A 26,862-nucleotide genomic window follows, 5' to 3' on the forward strand; every position below is an offset into this window, starting at 1 on the left:
TCTTTTTAGAAACTTACAGAACAACAGGATTTCAATCATACCAGTAAATGCGTTTGAGGATCTTGTGTCATTGGAATCTCTGTAAGTCTTATTGTTACGATAAAGAACGAGATAAACTATTTAAAATAATCGAACTCTAGGGTCGACATTAGAATTGTGCGTTAGCCAACATCCTCATCCCAATGATGATAATTGCAGTGATGTTTTCAAAGTTTGGTACTGTTGACCATAAATTACATTAATAATTCGCTAATCAATCCATGTTAGAATCTCCATCCAAGCAGCCAAAACATTGACACTAGCATGCAAATGTGGATATTGTTCTTTTTAAATTAGCTTCTTAAAAGTTTGGCAATTATTGTACCTTATCTATCATTTCCTGTAAAGCTCTCATGTCTTGTCCGTGTTATACATAACTTTTTATTCTTTGTGGTTTTATCATTACTTGAAAGTCTGTACAATGTACAATGTACAATGATGTATTAGCTTTCATTTAACCATGGGTTGGGCATTTATATTCGAATATTTTACCCTAAGCGTTAGCTGCCATGAATTGTTTCGATTCTAATAGGACAAATGTAGTATTTTGTGAACCGTTAAAGCCCTAAACATACTGTGTGGGCTGTTTCGTTTAACCCAATTTTGATAATATTAGTAATATCATATAATTCAATGATATTTTTTAATCGTATTTTTCACTTATATATTTTCTTTTAATGTAATTTTCTTCGTTCTGAAGCTTATAAGAAGCTTTGAAAGCCCCGGTAGTTACATTTGATTTTTTGTTTACGGAAAGATACTTGTGACGTCACCTTGTTTCGTTGCCATGCCAAGAAAATAACATCACTTCGCGGAATTTTTGTTTTATGAAATTTTAACCTGAAAAATTAAATGAAACTTACTCCTTTGTTTATTTTGCTGTACATAAGAGATACATATATTGTAATAAGTTGATCGTAACGCGGAACAGCCACTTTTGTGTATTACTGCGTTTGCGCTAAAGGTTGACATATTGTGATGTTACTGGTTGACGATAATAGGTTTTCATGTTAGAATAAATATTTATCAACAGTATACAGGTTAAAACAGAGTTTCTTTTTCTTCTGAACAATATCTAGTATTTTTCAAAAATAAATTTTCGGATAGTTTTTTTTTAACGTACTAAGAGCTACCGAACCTTTACACATTTAACACACAATCTCTTTATCCCCAAAAGTTTATAATTGACATACACAGAAATGTTTCTTGATGCAAAAGTTTTGAATGAAATTCAAGAATCTAGTAATGTACTGCCTATACATAATCATGCTATCCTATTTTTTTTGCTAAAGATTAACCAGTAATATTCTTTTTAGAAACTTACAGAACAACAGGATTTCAATCATACCAGTAAATGCGTTTGAGGATCTTGTGTTATTGGAATCTCTGTAAGTCTTATTGTTACGATAAAGAACGAGATAAACTATTTAAAATAATCGAACTCTAGGGTCGACATTAGAATTGTGCGTTAGCCAACATCCTCATCCCAATGATGATAATTGCAGTGATGTTTTCAAAGTTTGGTACTGTTGACCATAAATTACATTAATAATTCGCTAATCAATCCATGTTAGAATCTCCATCCAAGCAGCCAAAACATTGACACTAGCATGCAAATGTGGATATTGTTCTTTTTAAATTAGCTTCTTAAAAGTTTGGCAATTATTGTACCTTATCTATCATTTCCTGTAAAGCTCTCATGTCTTGTCCGGGTTATACATAACTTTTGATTCTTTGTGGTTTTATCATTACTTGAAAGTCTGTATAATGTACAATGATGTATTAGGTTTTCGATTTTCGTAAATATTTTCCTGAGTGGTACTAAATTGACAGTCAATGTCGAAATACGCGTCTTTGGATATAAAATTGATAACTTGGATATTGTAAATGTGTAACCAACACTTATATTCGCGTGTCTAGGAGGGGACATTTCCGTTCTGTCATCGATCAAAAATACACCAGAAGCTATACCAGAGCAGTGTATTTTCTGAAATTACAATCAGTCTGAGCTTAATAAACGACAAGCAAATATTGGCAGTCAACCTTTCTTTCAAAGAAATATTAGACATTAAGGCTGACATTTATTTTTCTTTTAATAATAAACAAAAGGAATGCATTCTTGATTCACAAACATGGTTTTAGAAATAGCTATTTTATATTGTATCCAGCTTACTACTCAAATAATTGATTTTTTTTCTTTAGAAATTTGAATGCAAATATTATCAGCAGTTTACCAGATGGAGTGTTCTCAAAGAACATAAACCTGAGGACAGTGTAAGTTTGATAAAGAAATAATTCATGGCAGCCGTAGATTTGTTTTCATTCAACCATGGGTTTGGCATTTATATTCGAATATTTTACCCTAAGCGTTAGCTGCCATGAATTGTTTCGATTCTAATAGGACAAATTTAGTATTTTGTGAACCGTGAAAGCCCTTGGCTGTTTCGTTTAACCCAATTTTGATAATATTTGTAATACAATATAATTCAATGATATTTTTTTTAATCGCATTTTTCACTTATATATTTTCTTTCAATGTAATTTTATTCGTTATGAAGCTAATAAGAAGCTTTAAAACGCCCGGTAGTTACATTTGATTTTATGTTTACGGAAAGATACTTGTGACGTCACCTTGTTTCGTTGCCATGCCAAGAAAATATCATCATTTGCGGAATTTTTGTTTCATGAAATTTTACCCTAAAAATTAAAATGAAACTTACTCCTTTGTTTATTTTACTGTACATAAGAGATACATATATTGTATCTGAATCTTGGCCTACGTAAACTTGGGGTTTTGATGTCAAAAATTGAGAATATCTGGCAGCAGAAATAAGTTGGTCGTAACGCGGAACAGCCGTTTTTGTGTATTACTGCGTTTGCGCGAAAGGTTGACATATTGTGATGTTACTGGTTGACGATAATAGGTTTTCATGTTAGAATAAATATTTATCAACAGTATACAGGTTAAAACAGATTTTCTTTTTCTTTTTAACAATATTTAATATTTTTCAAAAACAAATTTTCGGATAGTTTTTTTTTTATTAACGTAGAAGAGCTACCGAACCTTTACACTTTTAACACACAATCTCTTCATCCCAAAACATTTATAATTTACAGACACAAAAATGATTCTTAATGCAACAGTTTTGAATGAAATTCAATAATCTAGTAAAGTACTGCCTGTACATAATCATGCTATCCGATTTTTTTTTGCTAAATATTAATCAGTAAAGTTCTTTTTAGAAACTTAGAGAGGAACAGGATACCAACCATAGCTGCAAAAACGTTTGAGGGTCTTGTGTCATTGACATTTCTGTAAGTTTTATTGGTGTAATGAATAACGATAAGAATTATAAATTATCCAAATCTTGGATTAACTTCATGAATTGCATGGCTTTTAACATCCTCATCCAAAGGATGATTATTTTTTATGATGCTTTGAAAGTTTTGTGTCCAATACTAACACAAGTAAAACTCCATGTAGTCCCTGTGGATATTAGCAAGCCCTGTACATTTTAACTAGAACTTTAGAACTGACATGAAAATACGGATATTGGTTTTTGGAATTTGGTATACTATTTTGAAATTTCGGAATTATTTTAATTTATATATACACTTTATGATTGATACGTAAGGAGATACAATTCCAAACTCAATCTAGCGTTAAGCAATCGTCTTCAAGAAATTTTCTTTGACGCGAATATATGACTTCATTGCTGAAAATTATTTTCTCATATGAATAAAAGTAAAGGATCTAAGTTATGATTGACAAATAGTTTTGTAAATATCTCATTTATATTGTACCCAAATTTCCTCGTACTTAATCAATATTTTTGTTCTTCGAAAAATTGAATAGTAAATGAGTAAAAGTATAAGCAGTTTAAAAAGTAAAATCACAAAAATACTGAACTTAGAGGAAGATCAATTGGGAAAGTCCATAATCACATGGCAAAATCAAATAACAAAACGCATCAAAAACGAATGGACAAGAACTGTCATATTCCTGACTTGGTACAGACATTTTCAAATGTAGAAAATGGTGGATTAAACCTGGTTCTATAGCGCTAACCCTCTAACTTTAATGACAGTCTCATCAATTTCCGATGGATTGTTCTCTAACAACACAAACCTGAAGAGAGTGTAAGTTTGAAAGATATTTATCATCAGTATACAGGTTAAAACACAGATGCTTTTTCTTTTTTGAATAATATTCAGAAGTTGAAGTTCAGATTAACGTTCTAAGAGATAACTAGTCTTTTAACATTTCACACACGATCTCACTTAATATAATGTGTGTTTATGTCAAAAATGGCAAAACCGACAAACACAAAAATGATTCTTGTTGCGGACCTTTCAGGTGAAATTCAAGAATCTAATCTGCTAGTGTTACCCTCGCATTAATTATGTGATACTTCATTTTACTAAAGATTAATCAGTTAAATTATTTTTAGAAACTTAAGGAGAAACAGGATTTCAATCATACCAGCAAATGCGTTTGAGGATCTTGTGTTATTGGAATTTCTGTAAGTCTTATTGTTACGATAAAAAAACGAGATAAACTATTTAGAATAATCGAACTCTAGGGTCGACATTAGATAATTGTTTTTTTTAATTAGCTACTTAAAAGTTTTTTTTTTAAATGCTAACACAAACAGAACGGAGTCTTGATGGACAAACACAATTTTAAAGATAGTTCAATTATATTGTACCATACATTCTCCACAAATCATGTCACGATAGAGAACGACCGAAATTATAACTTATTGAACTCTTTGGTCGACATAATGATTTGCACGTAATTTAACATCCTCATCCCGGGGATGGTTATTGCAGTGATGATGTGTGGTGCGGTTGGCCATGACGTACACTAATAATTCGCTAGTTAATCCCTATAGGTATCACCATCTGTTAGAAAATTGATACCGTGAATATTGTTACTATGTTACCAGCGATGACTATTCACGTGACCCGGATCGGACAATTCACTTCTACCATCGATCTAAAAAAACAAACAACACTAGAAGCTTTGTCGAAACAGAATATTTTCTTTAAGTACAATCAGTGCGAGCTTAATCCAACTTCAATCCAACGTCTGCAGTCAACCTTTCTTTGAAATAAATATTAGACATTAAGGCTGAGAAAGTTTTTTTTTTTCTTTAAATAATAAAACTAAAGGAATGGAGTCTTGACGAAAAAACACGATTTTATAATTAGCTAATTTATATTGTACCCTACGTTCTTCACAAATAATTGATACTTTTGTCTTCAGAAATTTGGGTTCAAATCCTTTAAGCAGTTTACCAGGCGGGTTGTTCTCAAAGAACATAAACCTGAGGACAATGTAAGTTTGATAAAGAAATAATTCATGGCAGCCATAGATTTGTTTTCATTTAACCATGGGTTGGGCATTGATATTCGAATATTTTACCCTATGCGTTAGCTGCCATGAACTGTTTAGACTCTAATAGAACAAATGTAGTATTTTGTGAACCGTTAAAGCCCTAAACATACTGTGTTGGCTGTTTCGTTTAACCCAATTTTGATAATATTAGTAATATCATATAATTCAATGATATTTTTTAACCGTATTTTTCACTTATATATTTTCTTCCAATGTAATTGTATTCGTTCTGAAGCTTATAAGAAGCTTTAAAAGCCCCGGTAGTTACATTTGATGTTTTGTTTACGGAAAGATACTTGTGACGTCACCTTGTTTCGTTGCCATGCCAAGAAAATAACATCACTTCGCGGAATTTTTGTTTTATGAAATTTCACCCTGAAAAATTAAATGAAACTTACTCCTTTGTTTATTTTGCTGTACATAAGAGATACATATATTGTATCCGAATCTTGGCCTACGTAAACTGGGGTTTTGATGTCAAAAATTGATACAGTAATAAGTTGGTTGTAACGCGGAACAGCCGCTTTTGTGTATTACTGCGTTTGCGCTAACGGTTGACATATTGTGATGTTACTGTTTGACGATAGTAGGTTTTCATGTTAGAATAAATATTTATCATTAGGTTAAAACAGATTTGCTTTTTCTTTTTAACAATATATAGTATTTTTCAAAAATAAAAATTCGGATAGGTTTTTTATTAACGTACTAAGAGCTACCAAACCTTTGCACATTTAACACACAATCTCTTTATCCCCAAAAGTTTATAATTGACATACACAGAAATGTTTCATGATGCAAACGTTTTGAATAAATTCAAGAATCTAGTAATGTACTGCCTGTACATAATCATGCTATCCGATTTTTTTTACTGAAGATTAATCAGTAATATTCTTTTTAGAGACTTACAGAGGAACAGGATATCAATCATACCAGTAAATGCGTTTGAGGATCTTGTGTTATTGGAATCTCTGTAAGTCTTATTGTTACGAAAAGAACGAGATAAACTATTTGAAATAATCGAACTCTAGGGTCGACATTAGAAATGTGCGTTATAAAAAATCCTCATCCCAATGATGATAATTGCAGTGTTGTTGTTAAAGTTTGGTACCGTTGACCATAAATTACATTAATAATTCGCTAATCAATCCATGATAGAATCTCCATCCCATCAGCCAAAACATTGATACTAGCATGAAAGTCTGTACAATGTAGAATGATGCATTAGGTTTTCGATTTTCGTAAATATTTTCCTAAGTGGTACTAAATTGACAGTCAATGTCAAAATACGCGTCTTTGGATATAAAATTGATAACTTTGATATTGTTAATATGTAACCAACACTTATATTCGCGTGTCTAGGAGGGTCATTTCCCTTCTGTCATCGATCAAAAATACACCAGAAGCTATACCAGAGCAGTGTATTTTCTGAAATTACAATCAGTCTGAGCTTAATAAACGACAAACAAATATTGGCAGTCAACCTTTCTTTCAAAGAAATATTAGACATTAAGGCTGACATTTGTTTTTCTTTTAATAATAGACAAAAGGAATGCATTCTTGACTCACAAACATGGTTTTATAAATAGCTAATTTATATTGTATCCAGCTTACTTCTCAAATAATTGATTTTTTTTCAGTGTTAGTTTGATAAAGAAATAATTCATGGCAGCCGTAGATTTGTTTTCTTTTAACCATGGGTTGGGCATTTATATTCGAATATTTTACCCTAAGCGTCAGCGTTACTAAATATTAATCAGTAAAATTCTTTTTAGAAACTTAGAGAGCAACATGATATCAACCATAGCTGCAAAAACGTTTGAGGGTCTTGTGTCATTGAAATTGCTGTAAGTTTTATTGGTGTAATGAATAACGATAAGAATTATAAATTATCCAAATGTTGGATTAACTTCATGAATTGCATGGCTTTTAACATCCTCATCCAAAGTATAATTATTTTTTTATGATGCTTTGAAAGTTTGGTGCCCATGACTAACACAAGTAAAACCCCATTTAGTCCCTGTGGATACCAGAAAGCCCTGTTACTAGAACTTTGGAACTGACATGAAAATACGGATATTGGTTTTTGGAATTTGCTATAATATCTTGAAATTTCGGAATAATTTTAATTTATATATACACTTTATGCAAAGCTCTAATTATTAATCTGAATTCCACTTGATAATTGACTGTTGTTGTTTTATCATCTCTTCCAAGGCTATATTAGGATGACGACTTTCGAATATATTTGTCTCAAGTATCACTAAAGAGATAAGTAATGTCGAAAGGATTATCTAGTGCAATGAGACTGGTACCGTTGATAATATTAGTATGTAACAAACGCTTACTATTCACGTTTCATGTCGGGGAAAATTCTCTCTTTTCGTCGATAAAATTGATACGTAAGGAGATACAATTTCAAACTCAATCTCGCGTTAAGCAATCGTCTTCAAGAAATTTTTCTTTGACACGAATATATGACTTCATTGCTGAAAATTATTTTCTCATATGAACAAAAGTAAAGGATCTGAGTTATGATTGACAAATAGTTTTTTAAATATCTCATTTATATTGTACCAAAATTTCCTCGTAGTTAATCAATATTTTTGTTCTTCGAAAAATTGAATAGTAAATGAGTAATAGTATAAGCAGTTTACCAGACGGATTGTTCTCTAACAACACAAACCTGAAGAGAGTGTAAGTTTGAAAGATATTTATCATCAGTACACAGGTTAAAACACAGATGCTTTTTCTTTTTTAAATAATATTCAGAAGTTGAAGTTCAGATTAACGTTCTAAGAGATAACCAGTCTTTCAACATTTCACACACGATCTCACTTAATATAATGTGTGTTTATATCAAAAAAGGCAAAACCGAAAAACGCAAAAATGATTTTTGTTGCGGACATTTCGGATGAAATTCAACAATCTAATCCGCTAGTGTTACCCTCGCATTAATTATGTGATACTTCATTTTACTAAAGATTAATCAGTAAAATTATTTTTAGAATGTTAGGGAACAACAGGATTTCAATCATAGCTGCAAACACGTTTGAGGATCTTGTGTCATTGGAAATTCTGTAAGTGTTATTGTTGTAATGAATAACGATAAGAATTATAATTTATCCAAATCTTAGATTAACTTCATGAATTGCATGGCTTTTAACATCATTATCCGAAGGATGATTATGTTTGTGATGCTTTGGAAGTTTGGTGCTCATGACTAACACAAGACGTAAAATGCAATTTATTCCCTGTGGATATCAGCAAGCCCAGTAACTAGAACTTTGGAACTGACATGGAAATATGGATATTGGTTTTTGGAATTTGCTATAATATTTTGAAATTTCGTAATAATTTTAATTTATATATACACTTTATGCAAAGCTCTAATTATTTATCTGAGTTCCACTTGATAATTGACAGTTGTTGTTTTCTCATCTGCTCCATATCGGCTATATTAGGATGTCGACTTTTGAATATATTTGCCTCGAGTATCACTTAAGAGATAAGTAATGGCGAAAGGTTCATCTGGTGCAATGAGACTGGTACCGTTGATAATATTAGTATGTAACAAACGCTTACTATTCACGTTTCATGTCGGGGAACATTATATTCTTTCGTCGATCAAATTAACACGTAATGAGATACAAGTCCAGACTCAATCTAGCGTTAATCAATCGTCTGCAAGCAATCTTTCTTTGACTCAAATATATGACTTCATTGCTGAAAATTATTTTCTCAAATGAATAAAAGTAAAGGATCTGAGTTATGATTGACAAATAGTTTTTTAAATAACTCATTTATATTGTACCCAAATTTCCTCGTAGTTAATCAATATTTTTGTTCTTCAGACAATTGTACAGTAATAGTATAAGCAGTTTACCAGACGGATTGTTCTCTAACAACACAAACCTGAAGAGAGTGTAAGTTTGAAAGATATTTATCATCAGTATACAGGTTAAAACAGAGATGCTTTTTCTTTTTTAAATGATATTCAGAAGTTGAAGTTCAGATAAACGTTCTAAGAGATAACCAGTCTTTCAACATTTCACACACGATCTCACTTAATATAATGTGTGTTTATATATATAAAAAAAAGGACCTTTCGAATGAAATTCAAGAATCTAATCTGCTAGTGTTACCCTCGCATTAATTATGTGATACTTCATTTTACTAAAGATTAATCAGTTAAATTATTTTTAGAATGTTAGGGAACAACAGGATTTCAATCATACCAGTAAATGCGTTTGAGGATCTTGTGTTATTGGAACTTCTGTAAGTCTTCTTGTTACGATAAAAAAACCCGAGATAAACTATTTAGAATAATAGAACTCTAGGGTCGACATTAGATAATTGTTTTTTTTTAATAAGCTACTTTAAAGTTTGACAATTATTGTACCTTATCTATCTCTTCATGCAATGCTCTCATTCCTTGTCCGGGTTTCACTTTACATTTGGTTTTTGTGGTTTTATCATCTCTTGAAAGTCTGTATAAGGTTTTCAACCTTTGTATAATTTTGCTTGAGTGTTACTAAATTAATGTCGAAATGTGTATCTGGTGGTATAAAATTGATCACGTGAATATTGTTACTGTGTAACCTACGCTCATATTAGCGTGTCCCGGATGAGACATTTCCCTTCATCCATCGATCAAAAAATATACACTAGAAGCTATGCCGGAGCAGAGTATTTTCTGAAATTACAATCAGTCCGAGCTCAATCTAACACCAAGCAAATATCTGAAGTCCACCTTTCTTTGAAAGAAATATAAGACATTAAGGCTGAATTTTTTTTTAAATGCTAAAACAAACGGAACGGAGTCTTGATGGACAAACACAATTTTAAAAATAGCTCAGTTATATTGTACCATACATTCTTCACAAATCATGTCACGATAGAGAACGACCGAAATTATAACTTATTGAACTCTTGGGTCGATATAATGATTTGCACGGAATTTAACATCCTCATCCCGAGGATGGTTATTGCAGTGATGATGTGTGGTGCGGTTGGCCATGACGTATATTAATAATTCGCTAGTTAATCCCTATAGGTATCACCATCTGTTAGAAAATTGATACCGTCAATATTGTTACTATGTAACCAGCGATTACTATTCACGTGACCCGGATGGGACAATTCACTTCTACCATCGATCTTAAAAAAAAAACAACACTAGAAGCTTTGTCGAAACAGAATATTTTCTTTAAGTACAATCAGTGCGAGCTTAATCCAACTTCAATCCAACGTCTGCAGTCAACCTTTCTTTGAAATAAATATTAGACATTAAGGCTGAGAAAGTTTGTTTTTTTCTTTAAATAATAAAACTAAAGGAATGGAGTCTTGACGATCAAACACGAATTTATAAATAGTTAGTTTATATTGTACCCTACATTCTTCACAAATAATCGATACTTTTGTCTTCAGAAATTTGCGTACAAATACTCTAAGCAGTTTACCATTCGAGTTGTTCTCAAAGAACATAAACCTGAGGACAATGTAAGTTTGATATTTGTCATAAAAATCAATGTTGAAAAAAAAGAGTTTCTTTTTCTTTTTAAAAGAATATTCAGAATATTTTAAGAGAAATTGTTCGTAAAAGAGAGGCGAAAGATACCAAAGGGACAGTTAAGACTCATAAGTCTAAAATAAACTGACATACACAGAAATGATTCCTAGTGCGAACCCTTTGGAATGAAAATCAAGAATCAAGTGTTGTACTTCCTGAAATCATTTAATACTTTTCTTAACGTTAAATAAAACTGTAATCGTCTTTTTAGATGCTTGAGGTTTAAATCAATTTCGACTGTAGCAGCAAATGGGTCTGTTAATAGTGTGTCATTGCAACTAATGTAAATTTTATTATTATAATAAAAAACGATGGAAATTATAAGTTTTAAAATTGTTGGGTTGACATCATATATTGCATGGGTTTCAATATTCTCATGCCGAGGATGTTTATTGATGTTGCCTCAAAATTTGGTGCTGTGGACCATCATCAACCCAGTAGCAAGTACTTATGTACTGACGTGAAAATAGCTCATTTATGTTATACCCGACTTTCTTCACCATTCCTCGATAATTTTTTTTAGATATTTGAATAAAAATACATTTAGCAGTTTACCAGAAGAGTTATTTTCGAAGAACATTAACCTTCAGAAAGTGTAAGTTAGATAAGCATGATAAGTATATAACAACAAAATACAGATTTAATAAGAGAGTTTCTTTTTAAAAGATCGACATCAAAATAAACGGAAACGAGAAGGATTTTCGAAGTTAATACCTTTGTACTTCAAAATAAACACATTGTAAGCAAGAAGATATAATGTAAAAATAATTTTGTTTAATTTTGGTATCCCATTAAATGACTTACTTATAATATTGTAATATGATTGAATTTATATTATATTATTGGTTTTGCTGTTCTACGCCTATACGTTGTAATTCGCAATTAAATCAAATATAATCAGTTGGAAACTACAATGGTGTGTCCGATTAGGATACCATTTCTTTGGACTGTGACCTGGTTAGTGAGAAAATTAAACAGACCGAGGCATTGTTTCGGTCTTGTACTTAAATCCGGGAATTTTCCTATTTCTTCTCTATGTTGCCATGTTTTGTACTTATTCACACTGTAAAGGATGTTGTGTTAATCACATAAGAAATATAAAGAATGTCATAAGTTACAGTAGTATATACGGTTCATGAGAGTTCAAGTGAAAAATTCTAGTTCGATTATACACCAACGGTTCGAACTAAAACGTGAAATTATAAGTCTGAAATATCATCACTGCCTTATGAATTAATACGTTGTTTAAGTAATAAGTGTTCCAACTTAGAAATTATTGTTACACCACAAACCAATGATTTCTTTTTTCCAGAGATCTGAATGGCAATAACTTAAACAGTCTACCACAAGGGTTGCTTTCATCGAACATAAAACTTCAGTACATGTAAGTATAATACCTGTCTAACATTACAATACAATTTCAAAATAGAGTGTTACTATCTTCTTTTCCAAAATATTTGAAATTATAATGAAGGGAGGCTTTAGGAAAAAGATGGTTGTAGAAGCAACACTTCTGTATATAAACTCATCATAGATACCAGGACTAAATATTGTTTATACGCCAGACGCGCGTTTTCGTCTACAAAAGACTCAGCAATGAATCTCGAATCCAAAAAAGTTAAATAGCCAAATAAAGTACAAAGTTGAACAGCATTGAGATCCAAAATTCCTAAAAGTGTTGCCAAATACAGCTAAGGTAATCTATGCCTGAGGTAGAAAAGCCTTATTATTTCAAAAAATTCAAAATTTTGTAAACAGTTGATTTATAAATATAACAATATCAATGATGATTCATGTCAGCACAAAAAGTATTGCACTAATAGGATACCACATGGTCGAATCGTTGATGCAATGCAATGTTGTTTACAAATCTTGAATAGTTTGGTGTAAAAAACTGCTGACTGGTAAGCCTGGTCGCCACTTACTTTCACGAAAACAAGACAGACCTTTGTTTTTTGATACACCGCCTTGGTGGTCTTCTAGTCGCTTGCATGGGGCGAGTTCAAGAAGATGTCGAATCAGACCAAGGTTCAATCGGTTTGGTTTTATGGATATTTGTCCAATATTTTCATATTAATTTCCAATTCTTGCCCTTATGTTTGATTCCAATGTTAAAGGATTGTGTATTGATGGCATAAGGAAATGCTAAAGTTTTAAGTTGCAGTAGCAAATGCAGTATATGAGGCTTTCACGTCATATAAGGTTCATTATAAAGTAAATCAATTTTAGATATTTATAATTAATTAGATCATAATTGACTATTGTTTTCCTTAGGAGAGACATACATGTTCGTTATCAATGAACAGCTAGCGAAAAGGGAAATATTTGTCTGCGCGTAAAGTGTGTAATCTTAAATCTTTTTTTAAATACATTTAATTATTTGTTAAGCTAAACACAGCTAAATATTGTTATTTACATTGCAATCACCTAATGAATAAATATGAGGTTGACGTATTCGTGCTGCTTCTGAGAAATAATTATTTCATCACAGAACATTGATTTTGGTAATAGTTTTAACAGTTTACAGGCAGACTTGTTTTTGTGGCACAATGTGAAAATGTCAGTAAAGTTCATATCAAACATCAATATAATGTGGTTTTGTGGATTTAAATAAATGAAAAAGAAGAGATGGAAGATAAAGGGGGACATTTAGAACTCATGGGTCGAGTTAAAGTGAAAATGCTACGAACATACGAAAGCCAACGATACAAATACAAGTTCATAAATCAAGACATGAAAAAACTAAAAACTGAGCAATAAAACGCCATTAAAAACTTGGCGTGATCTCAGATTCCCCGGTATGGTAGGCATATCCTGTACCACTAGTTAACGACTATTCTAATCGAAATGACAGAAATGTGTCCTAATTGTTACTTTGTAGTCTGATAGAGTATGGCGATATTGTATAAAAGAGTGGTTATCTACATATCACTTTACCATTATACCGTTATAAACATGTCTTACCGCGCAACATTATGTATGTATGTGTCTGTCACAAGTCGGGAGTCTGTAATTTAGTGGTTGTCGTTTGTTGTTGTATTACATATTTGTTTTTCGTTCTTTTTGTGTACATTAATTAGTCTGATAGTTTTCTCGTTTGAATTTTTTTTACATTTGTTATTTCGGGACTTTTTAAAGCTGACTATGTGGTATTGGCTTTGTTCGTTGACGAAGGCCGTACGGTGACCTATAGCTGTTAATTTCTGTGTCATTTGGTCTCTTGCGGAGAGTTGTCTCATTGGCAATCATACCACATCTTCTTATTTTTATTTATATTGACATGATTGTCACTGGACGTGCAATCAATCAATCTATTGTATCTATGTTCTCGTGTTCATTCTTCATCCAATGTCTGATACACTCCATTTTGAGCACATCATAAAAAGCATGCGTTAATATCAGATGGTTACAGAGCGTTCCTGATAAAGAAAAATCAAGAAAAGTGCTCGAACGCATGAAATTTATAACTTGCTGTTTTCATTTTTTACAGCACTGGTTCGATATCTCTGCTGGTGGACTATCAGTCCCCGAGGGTATCCTCAGCCCAGTAGTCGGTACTTCAATATAGATGGATTTGGTTATTTTTTAGGTCTTTTTTGGTTATAAAGCTCTTTAATTGTTTCAGTTCTTATACATCCTTGGCTATATTCGGCTTTGAGCGTGCCTGATGAAGATAAATCCCAAAAAGTGCTTGGGACGTATGAAATGTATAACATGTTGATTTCTTTGTGAAAACAACTGCAAACCTTAAACGTAATAAGTACGTATAGTGCATCCCTATTGGCCGACTTGTTTGTGTACTTATATGAAGCATAATTCACACAAACGTTCACGAAGAAAAAGAAAAAAGGGCATCTTTCTAAGTTCTTTTTTTTCTCTTTATGATTCATTGATGATATCCTGTCACTTCAGTGGTTGCTTTTATTTCACATATTCAAAGGATGCTTGTCCTTTAGGTAATACCGAAACTAGAATGTCTGTTACATAATTGATCTATTGCTTAGCATTTACAAATCTAAAATATACGACAAACATTACGATTTAAACTTTCCCGTTGTCAACTTCCCTTTTCACAGCGGTTAAAACTCATCAAGGATACCATGCTTATAATTTGGTATGCCAGACGCGCGTTTCGTCTACATAAGATTCATCACTGGCGTTCAAATCAAAACAGTTGAAAGGTCAAATCAAATACCAAGTTGAGGAGCATTGACAACATACCCTTAGCCCCATCATATGGAGATTACAAATCTAAATTGTTACGTGCCTGTGTATTCACATTATATGTGAATTTGAGGCGACAGTTCAAATCTTGTAAATAGATTAAGAAAGAACAAATCCAGTTAACAAATTCAATTTTTGGGAATTGAACAGGGGTCATATCCTGACTCAAAAAATGCTCCGCCAGGTTGAATAAAAATAAAGACTGAAATCCCCTTGAAACACGTGTTTACACTAGTCAGCTTTGCCATGTTTAATAAAGGCAACAGTAGTATACCGCTGTTCAAACTCATAAATCCATGGACAAAAAACAAAATCGGGGTTTACATAAATTTTGAAATATGCAGTCATTTCGGTAAATTGTCTATTTATAAATTTTTTAATCGTTCATAACATGAAAGTTTTTCTACTCCAGATCTATATTGCTATAGCCAAACTAGAAATTTTCAGTTCATATCTCTATTGCCTTATATTTGAGTTGGTCTTCGAGTCTTGGAGTTTATTCGCGCGCCACTGATGAGTTTTATGTTAACAAAACGCGCGTTTGGAGCAAACAAATTAAAGCCTAGTATCGTGTAGGAGTTTGTCGGTCACTATCACGATGTGTATGTGTTTCCACTCACAATAGAAATGCTTTCGCGGTCTTAATTCTTTAGATACATTAATCTGATTGATTTGTAAATCCCCTACCGTTGTCCTATAATTGTATTGTATATGCATCTTTATTGATCCAATTGTAGATTTTTAATTGATTGAATCTTAAGAAGTATAAATACTACTCATATCATGTTTTCTTTTTAAATGCATATCACCGAGTTCTAAATGCATACAATTTTTTTTCGAAATATCGCCAAATAATGTATAACAATGTTTATTAGTCAATGACTTAAAATACATTAAAAATTGTCCATTTTATACGATTTCATATACACAAAAGCCGGTTAACACAGAATATTTACTGGTCTTAATACAAGATTTCAACTTCCGATTTTTGGTTCAAAAAGGTGTCAGAAAATAGATATGTGTATTACGCTTAATATAAGTTTTCAATATGTTTGGTGTTGAGTATTTTTCATATGTTGTACTATTTTGTCTTTGAGTATATTCAATTGTGGACGGTACAAAATGTGAATTGTCAACAATTAAAGATTATTTATATGAGGTCGCAGTCCGAAGTGAGAGAAATTTGTAGGATGGACAATGTTGGATATGCAACGCTTCGAATGGGCCACATTTGTTTACCATACCAACGGGTCTTTCGAAATATTGAAAATACATGTTAAAGAAGATCTTGAACATGTCTTAACGTTGTCAGAAATAATTTTTCAAAACATTTTCGTCAAGGAACTAATTTGTACAACAAATGAAAACTTTTTCTGTGAAGTATTGGTGGCCCTAAAATGGGCCGTTTGTGAAAGCTATCCTCGGCACCAGATGGATTTCAAATATTTATTTCTTCGTCACTCCAGTTCACGGACCAGTTCTTACATCGACGTTGCCATTTTTTTTTACATACGTTAGTGATGTCATTTTAATAGGAAATAACTCGTGTAAAATTTGAGAGTTGCAAAGGTTTATATCAATCGGTGAATAAAAGGGTGATTCGTCGCACATTATTATTTTTTCAGGGTTATTCGAAATTCCTTGCATTAGAAAGATATTTAACCCAAATAATTCATATTGCTCCCGTATGAGTCTTCCTATAGTGGCATGTTTTCTTTAGTCAGCTTTTGGGGGTTATCTTACGTCAATGGTTAAAACAGGTGTCATAAAATGGGTGTTTTCGTATTAATCCTTTAGTGTGTCCTCGTACAGTCGTATTGGGGCTCGATCAGCTGATTGGCCGTCGGCTACGCTTCGAGCCAATACTCCTAACATCAACCTAACACGACTGTTTTTGAAAATATTAATAGATTAATATTGCTGGTTAATTTTTATTTTTTGATCTTTTTTATTTCAGAGATTTATCAAGGAACGCTTTTACAACCGTTTCAGCCAATATATTTATGGCAATGACAAATGTAACGGCTTTGTACGTATTATATTATTGACTTTTAATAGTATAATGATCATTATTATATACGACATAGTATGAACTTAAGAAAATAATACAAATGTAAGGGTGTTAGTCTCGTCATTTTTAAGTCATGTCATTGGATAGAGAAAGTCATCGTTTAAATGGAAACTACGCAAAGATGCTTTCAGATTGGAGAAAACGAGTTAGGTTCATATTCTGTTAGCATTTGTGTAACTTTTTATGAGCTTCATTAAAAAAAGAAGAAGAAAAACAACGGAAGTATGAATTTAGGAGACAGTATTTTAGCGAATTTCAATTGTGTTATTCGTCGCCAAAAAAAACAATTTCTATCATTTTTTTCTTGATTAATAGGATTGTTTTTCTAGCATGAAATATTCCAGAATCTTTTTCGCCTCATTTCTCTCGGCGTTTTATAACCCGTTTTATGGAATTTTAATCCCTCTTTCAAAAATCCTTGTTCAGTTTCTGTGCATCATCCCCCTTTACATGTTAGACTTGGGAATAGGACACAATCAGTTAACATATAAATATGATAATTTTGCTTGTATGTACAGATCCAAGATCGCAAAAACATGTTGCTCTATATCTGAAACACTGACATCGTATTTCAGTGTAATTCAATATTACTTTTCAGATATTTGTTTCAAAACCAACTGTTATGTTGCAATATGACCGATCTCTTTGAATGGGCAGCCATTCAAACAAAGGCTACACTTTATGGAGACTGCACAGATTTTGGTATAGTCACAAACATCCAAGAGTTTAATATATCGCACTGTAAAATTCCAGGTAAGTAATTCAATAGTATCTTATGAATTGACTTCGAGTTCAGTATAATTTACTCTGATCAGAAACACACATAAGAATAACACACATTACAAGATTTGAAACAGAAATCGTATTATATAAGTTATTATAAATCACAAGTGACATATGACTGAAAACAGCATAGAAAGGTAATGAAAAAATAATCATACAATGTCAAATTGGTTTATTTGAACTAGAAACCATACCCTTAACAGAAGAAAAACAAATTTGATGTATTCATGTACACATGCATAACCTGTAATAGCAAATCCGATGTCTATGAAATTTCTTGCGACTGTCATACAAGTGAGAGGTTTGGCTAGTTATTAAACCAGGTTTTGATCCACCATTTCTCAAATAGACAAATGACTCACCCGAGAATATGACAGTTTTTATCCATTCGTTTGATGTGTTTGAGCATTTAATTTTGCCATCTTATTACGGACTTTCCGTTAAGGATTTTTCTTGGAGTTCTGTAATTTTGTTATTTTAATATTTAGGAATGCTTGACAATCAAGGTAAACTCACTATAGAAGAATGGTCAGTGTTTACTGATGAGCTCATAAAGATGCATCACTATCTTCATTAACGTTTTATGTTATATTCTTTTCTAGGCATCTAATTACTTGGGCGTTACACAGTTACAAGGTTACAAGGTTGACAAATCTGGAGGTCCAACTATAATTTTGAAAGCCAGTCGAATAATATGAATCATACTATAGATTAAAACAAATCGATGTTTGGAGAAAATTTTCTCACTGATACGAAATATATTGCAAGGTTTTACAAATACATCTTATTTTATATATTTTCATTTCCTAAGTTGATGGTCAGTGGGGGTCGTGGACAACAACATCGTGTTCCATGACATGCGGTAATGGCATGATATATCGAAATAGAACTTGCAACAACCCCTCACCTTCTGACGGCGGAAAAAATTGTCAAGGTGTCGACAACGAATCGTCAATTTGTAATCTAGGAGATTGTCCTGGTAAATATTTCTTACAAAAATATATATAAAATTCGCAATCCTTGTCTTAAACATGTTAGATATGTAGTTATACAGTGAAAAAGACTTCTCGTCAGATTTATGGTATTAATCAAATGAAATAGAGCCAGAATTAAGTTGAACTTTCAACGAAACACCATATGACATCTTTAAATAGTTACTGTACCCCAATTTTGACATTTTAACCTATTATGTCTGTTAATTTTCCTCACGCATTGTTGTCAATATAATCGAATTTTATGCGACTGTCATACAAGTGAGAGGTTTAGCTTGCTATAAAAAGCAGGAATATGACAGTTGTTTTCCATTTGTTTGATGTCTTTGAGCTTTTGATTTTGCCATTTGTTAAGGGACTTTCCGTTTTGAATTTTCCTTAAGGTTCGGTATTTTTGTTATTTTACTTTTTACATATTATCGAAAATTAACATAGAAATATATTTCGTATAAAGACATTTCTTTATACATCTTGAAAATTGTTTTTTAAGTTAAAAAGACCATTGTAAAGACGTAGGATAATCGGATTGTCAGTTGGCCAACATTCATAGAAACAAAAGTAAAAATAATATTTTACTAACACTAAACTAAACAAAATCAAACAAAACTAAACACAATTAAAACATTTGTTTATAAAGAAAATTTCCATTTATATTTAAATTATTTGGTGTGGTTTTAACCAATACTTTTTTTTTTTTTATAATTTCTTAAACTTGACACTCATTTATGTGAACGTTCTTCAAATCAAAATCACACATTCATGGGTATGGTCGCAATGTAGTTCGGTTAATGTGCATTTGGGCCTATTCTAAATTAAAACATGATGAGATACCAATTTGATGATGATAGCATGGTGGTTGATGCGAGTATTTTTTTTCCAATTGTGTATATTTGAATCTCACCCTCATATTCATAATGTTATCCCTTATATGAATTATAGTTTGCGCGGGAACATTACTAACTTATACGCCTGTTTATGTACAGATACTTCTAGGGCACCTTAAATTAATTACTGTTGTGAGTGGGTCTCTTGTTGCTTATATTTATTTTTCTGTATAGTGCTGTGTAAATTTTTGGATTCCTTTTCGTCGTTTTTCTTCTTGGTCATGGTGTGTGCAGATTTCAATACCACGTATTTTGAGTTTGAATTATTTTACTTAGCGGCTGTTTTGGAACTCTAGTGCTTGATTTTCTTATTCGACTTACCAAACTGAAACACGCAAAACAGTGTGATAAGAGAACTTAGAAGTTCTTAGGGATGACAAAAGCAAGGCTTAAAGAAATTAAAAATGTTCAGAAAAATTTTGTCACTATTAATCATTACATGAAGAAGACGAATTTGTTGTGTAGTTGTATAGTAATTATGAAACATAAATGTGCATTTGTAAAACTATTGACTGTTTCTTTAAATATCTTTCAACCGCTTCGGTGGTCTATAGCTAGCATGTTCACCTGTGGTGCAGAAGGTGATTAATAAGATCTCAACCGGATCAAATCACGAACTTTGTATTTGCTGCTTCTCTGCTGTCAGAGGTGTCTTCAAGCGTGTGTGCGCGTCTGAAACATTTCGGTAGGATAACATGTCTTCCAAATTCATATTCAAGGTTCATATTCAAAGTACATTAACATGTGAAATGTCTTTAATATTTACAACCAAATGTAAAAGACCATCATTCATCCATTCAATAAGGATGAGTCAACCACATGGCAGAGTAGAATGTCTATTTAAAGTACATTCACAACTATACATTTAACACCAATCCATCCAACAGTGAAGAATTTATCAATACATATTTCCAGTAGACATGTGTTGATGGTATCACTACTACTTAAACCTGGTCAATAAATGGCACGGCAGCAAAAGAGCCATCAGTAGTAGAGATTATTTTTTAGTGAGACCGTACTTCTTTAAATCATCCACATTGTAAACTGCCAAACACGCATATTTGATAGCACATGTAGTATATATACAAGTGGCACCCAACAAATATATATTAGGCTTAATGTAGAATATTTTATTAAGAAGTATTGAGTAAACTCATCACAGATACCAATGCGCTATGTGACAAAAAGGGACGGAAATCCACTCTGCCTGAGGACTTTGGAATTTTAACGTATGCACCACTCTGCCTGAGGGCTTTGGAATCTTAATTTCAATATAATTTCTAAATCAAGTTTCAATAATGGATAAAATTGTATTCTGAAACGTTTTGTGTTTCTCAATTACAACATATACAAGTTTGAAGTATACACAGCTAATGAAAACATGAAGCAGATATGTCTTTGAGCCTAACACAAATAAAGCACAAAATACTTGAGAAACAAAAGTTTAAATCACCATCACCTTGCAATACTGAATATAAGCCATGTATATTTTTTAACAATATTCTTTATTCTTTTGTATCATAGTTGATGGACATTGGGGCCTCTGGTCGTCTGTGAGATGTTCTGTTACCTGTGGTAATGGCATAAGAATAAGAACTAGACGATGTGACAACCCTGCTCCTTCTGGTGGTGGAAATGGTTGTGTTGGTTGTGATATGAAGAGAAAACTATGTTCCTTGGGAAAATGTCACAGTAAGTAATATTATAATTTTTGTATATCGTTTCTGATGACAGTTGTACTTTCAATTATTGATTGACATTTACACTATTGCTTGGCATTTACGGGTAAATAGTCAAAGCATTTTTTAATTGTGATATTTTACCAGACATGTTATAGCTGTACAAATATCAAACCCATTAAAAGGGCATATTTGACAATCCTTTCCGTAATTCAACATTTCTTTTCTTTTTCTCAATTGCGCACAAATATCCGAATCCTTGCAGCGAACACATTTTAAGTGATGGAACAGGGTATGGATTCCTTAAAACAACTTATGAATTAAGTGATATTTAATTGAAGTCGCTACAATACGACTTTAAAAATATAAATCGAGATAAAAATGCAATATATATATATATATATATATGTGTGTATTATATTTATTATAACTTATTTTTGTCTTTTTGTCTTCAATTTCATATAATGCCTACAATTTCTATTTTTCAGAATCGTGAAAAGATGCAGGCAAAAACAAAAAAATAGGTAAATATAATTACAAATGAATTACTTATATACAATATTTGTATAATCTGCACTTTTTTCGTATTTTTTGCACCTAACATTATTAGTTTTTCATCAACTAATAAGTTTTTAGTGTCCCATTTGATCCCTTTGCATTAGAATAGTAAAAAAAAGGAAAATAATGCTTTCCAAAAAGTACTTTTTTATTGTAAAAAGACGCAAGCCAATTGTATTTTGGAAGGTTCTAAACAAATTGACATTTTCGATGCCATTAAAACAACATAGGAACTTTTAAGACTATTCTAGTTTTGGCAATTCAGGTTATTTTTGTATGTAAAAGAGATAAGAGAAATATAAAAAGGCGGAACATACCGATTGGACATTCAAAACGCATTAGTTGAAGAAAAACTAACAATGTTTCGAGGGATACGACAAGGGTGTCCGATTTCAGCGTTACTTTTTGTTATAACAGTAGAATTAATGGCAATAAGACTTAGAAGTAATAAAGATTTTAAAGGTATAAAAATTACATTAGATGGAAAATCTTGTAATTTAAAAATTTGTCAATTAGCTGATGATACAACACTTTTTCTTCAGTCAAGGAAAGAAATAAGTTTAGCTCTCAGTATAATTGAAACATTTGGAAGTTTTTCAGGGCTTAAGCTAAATAGAAATAAAACTGAAGGGGTATGGTTAGGACGACTAAAAAGTTCAAAAGATAAATATGAAAATATAAATTGGACCGACAAACCAATCAAAAGCCTTGGAATATATTTTGGGTATGACAAAAAAGAGTGTCAAACATTAAATATTGAAAAAGTGTTGGACAAATTAACGAAACTTGTAGAAAGATGGGCAAAAAGAAAGTTAACAATACTTGGAAAAATATTAGTAGTAAAAGCTCTTCTTCTACCAAATATAACCTACATTGCGACTAACAGTATCATTACTAAAGAAAATCTACAAAATATAAATAAAATCTTATATAAATTCATTTGGAACGGAGGAAAAGATAAAATAAAAAGGTCAATAATAACAAAAAACTTCGCAGAAGGGGGGTTAAAAATGATTGATATAGAATCCTATATAAAATCTATACATTTAAAATGGATTATAAAAATATTAGAATCAGAAAGTGCAAATTGGTCTGTATTATCAAAACTATACCTTAATAAATTTGGAAAAAACCTTCTTATTTTTAAGATGAATGTGAATAACACAAAATTGCTAGATAAAAACATATGGAACAGTACACCAACCTTCTATCAAGAGATGATAAAAACATGGATAAATGTAAATAATTGTGAAAACAATCAACATGATCAAATCAATAGTTATTTAGAAATAAGGAAACAAGTTATATGGGGAAACAAATTCATAAAATTTCAAGGAAAATGTCTGTTCTTTGATAATTGGATTGATAGTAACATACTATATATAAATGACATAATAGATAAAAGAGGAAATATATCAGAAGAAATTATTATTTCAAAATTAAGAAATAAAAGGAATTGGATTTCTGAATTCTCAAAACTAAAAAGATCCATACCAAAGCAATGGACCAACAAATTAAAATCAGAAGAATCAATCAAAACAAAAGTCCATTTCAACCGAACAAAAACTAAACTTAGAGATTGTAATGATGTTCTAACTATTAATGCTAAAAACATATACAACTTAGTATTAAGTGTGTCAAAAACAGAAATACCAGTAGGATTTTTGAAATGGGAAAGAGTCTTAAGCAAAGGGAGACTAATAAATGAATTTAAAGACTCTATTAAATTTAATTTTGAATATCTTAAAGATAATAAAATAAAAATGTTTAGGTGGAAACTAATGCACTTTATTTTGCCAAATGAGGTGTTGCTTTTTCAGTGGAAAATTTCACAAAACAATTTGTGTTCATATTGCAATGAAATAGATAATTATAATAATTTTTTCATTACATGTTCATATCATAAAACATTCTGGAAATCAATGAAAGTTTTACTTAAAAAAGTCTTCATAGGCGAACATGTGATAAGTCTTCATTCGTTGGTTATAGGATACAAAATTCATGACAATGTATACTATGCGCTAAATCATTTGCTTAGCTTAATGTTCTTTTCAGTCTATAAATCACATTATGTTTCCAATAAAAAAACCAAAGCAGTAGACACCTTTAAAATTTTTGAATATGAGGTAGAAAATACTGTAGAATTATATAGTATGACCAATACAGAGATCAGTAGTTTATTTACAAATGTGTTGAATATTTTGAAGTATAAAAATGAAGTCATTTTATAGTTAACTTAAGCTACATGTACATGTATAGAAAAAAAACAGATGTTATAGATCTAGATTATGTGTGATTGCATGTGTGTTTTTTTTTTTTTTTCTTCCTTTATTATAAATGTACTATGCAAGTAATTATCTGTAAGTGCTATGCCTAAGGTGTGAGTAAGTGTGAAAGGTTTGTTTGTATGTTAAATTTATCATGTGGCAATGAACAAGAATGACTGTAAGCGCAGAAGTTTGTGTGTACAGTAATTATTACTATTATGTATGAATGATAATGTGGGTAAATCAGATATATTAGTGTGTAGGTCTGTGTGTGTGTCTTTGTCAATATATAGGTAATTCGACACGTGTACACTAAATATGTGTATTGTTTACAAACTTAGACAGGTAAACTAAAGGTCACGACACGATACTTATCTAGGTCAAATCAATAACAAATTTAATAAAGATTGAAAGTGCAACTGTGAAAAATATATTTACACTCCAACTTACCTTTACGCAATATTATTCCAAAATTTTAAAACCACATCGAAATTAATAATCCAAATTCACGAAACACTTCAAAAAATATTGTCCAAACACGAGGATAAGACAAGGCGTGTGAGGTCACTTGACCGCAATATTTATTTTTGATTAAATAATAAAAGAACCTAAAAAGTCATTCCGGATGAATGATCAAATTCCGTAAAACAATTAGTGTGTAGATATTTTTTATATGAATATATCTGAAAATACTTTAAGTGATGTAGAAAAGACTATTTGTAACACATATAATAATAGTTTAATGTGTGAATTAAAACAATGTAATTTATTAGTTAATTTTACTGAATATTATCCCTGGGTATTCAGTTGTAATCTAACAGGGAAACTTGATGAAACGCTGTACACCAAGTTTAATTGTTAAACAGCAATATGTGCAATAAAGAATCAATTAGAGTGTTAAAAAAAAAAACAATGTTAGGTGAAAAAAAACCGGCACGAAACCCAACTAAAAACCCGGTTGTGAATTGTGATTGTCTCTTTGATAACTTCTTGTTTTTTCATCGGCGAAAAGTAATCTACTATATATTTTATTGGAAAAATTTACAACTCTTGTCGGTATATATGAAATAAACACCACGCATATAATATACAAGTAGCCACAAATAATGAAAACTAATCATAGTGTTCTCATACTTCTATTATACTTTGAAGAAATAATCATTTTAAATTACAAACAAAAATCGATTTTAATGTTAATTTAAAGTGTCGGATAAAGAAGCAATGTATTTGTTTTTAATTTTAACGTTTTTTTAACATGTTTAAGGGTAACAGTATTTATAGGTACCGATGGTTTACGGTTTTTGGACAGTTTTTAGTGTTGAACAAGAGATATTCACCAATCTGCTATTGTATGATGAGCATATAAGATCATCCTAGGTCTTTGGAATAGTTCAAATTTCTCGATCCATAGTTTTCTGTTCGGTGTTTTTCTTTAAAAAAAAATCTTTTTTTTTTACCAAGGTGTTGTCAATGTTTCTGTGACTTGTGATTTGTAGTTGTACCTCTCTTTTCAAGTATAAAGCAGTAATATAAAAAGATTATGCATAAAACAACAAAAAATCTATTACAATGACGGTTATAAATATAATTTACAATTTTCTATTTGCTGTAGATGAAGAAAGGAAGAAAGCAAGAAAATTGAAAAGGAAGAATATCATGAATTAAAAAAACAACGATAAACTTTATATTTCACTTGAAGCTGTAAGGATAAATGTCATTTGGTAATTTTTCCTCATATTTCATTTTAAGGGGTTTCATATGAGATTATAAAAATATATGTCAACTGGTTTTGGTTTCTAATATATCATTTTGAGGGATTTCACATGAGATTGTAGGGATAAGTGTAAACAGTTTTTGTGTATCTTAAATCATTTTTCGGGATTTCAAATCAGGCTGTAGGGATAAATGTAAATTGGTTTTTGTTTCAAATATATCATTTTGAGGCTTTTGGAATAAGTGTAAATGGGTTTTGTTTCAAATATTTCATTTGAAGGGATGTTCTATTGGATATACCTTGAAATTATTTCTATACTTTTGTAATGAGCTATTTTTTCAATTACAATATTATATTTAAAGAATAAATTGTGGATAAGTTTCTTTATGGTAACTTTCGAATACATAAATATAGTTTCGTTCAGCTTAAAATCTTTTATCAGTGAGCAATTTTTGTCAAACTTTTTGAGGATACCTTTTGGGAATATGAATTAAGTGGCACCTAGTGACGTTTATTTCCGATGGAATAGGAAGTGGCACGTGGTAACACTGATTTCCGTGGGAAAATGAAGTGGCAACTGCTGACATGGATGTCCGTAGGAATACGATGTGGCACCTGGTGACATTAATTTCCTTTGGAATAATTTAATATTTTACTTTTCTCAATAAATGTTGATGTTAA

The 26,862-nt window shown here is 31.2% G+C and overlaps 1 protein-coding gene across 1 annotated transcript; it reads left to right on the forward strand.

Annotated features, from left to right (window-relative positions):
• On the forward strand, positions 1–26,862 carry LOC139499617 (leucine-rich repeat-containing protein 15-like). Its single transcript, XM_071288363.1, has 18 exons — positions 1–81; positions 1,356–1,427; positions 2,242–2,313; positions 4,491–4,562; positions 5,309–5,380; positions 7,213–7,284; positions 8,446–8,517; positions 9,292–9,363; positions 9,644–9,715; positions 10,868–10,939; positions 11,533–11,604; positions 12,322–12,393; positions 17,191–17,262; positions 17,903–18,057; positions 18,899–19,066; positions 21,488–21,655; positions 22,131–22,166; positions 26,080–26,862. Exons 6-17 carry the CDS (start codon positions 7,229–7,231, stop codon positions 22,136–22,138), a joined length of 1,059 nt encoding a protein of 352 aa, XP_071144464.1. The 5' UTR covers positions 1–81; positions 1,356–1,427; positions 2,242–2,313; positions 4,491–4,562; positions 5,309–5,380; positions 7,213–7,228; the 3' UTR covers positions 22,139–22,166; positions 26,080–26,862.

This window comes from Mytilus edulis, chromosome 12, assembly GCF_963676685.1.
Source record: "Mytilus edulis chromosome 12, xbMytEdul2.2, whole genome shotgun sequence".
Taxonomy (NCBI): domain Eukaryota; kingdom Metazoa; phylum Mollusca; class Bivalvia; order Mytilida; family Mytilidae; genus Mytilus; species Mytilus edulis.

Coding starts and splice junctions, on each gene's coding strand:
- LOC139499617 (XM_071288363.1), top strand. CDS start 7,229: ATGATATCAACCATAGCTGCAAAAACGTTTGAGGGTCTTGTGTCATTG. Junction 12,394..17,190: donor AACATAAAACTTCAGTACAT/GTAAGTATAATA, acceptor TTTTTATTTCAG/AGATTTATCAAGGAACGCTT. Junction 17,263..17,902: donor ATGACAAATGTAACGGCTTT/GTACGTATTATA, acceptor ATTACTTTTCAG/ATATTTGTTTCAAAACCAAC.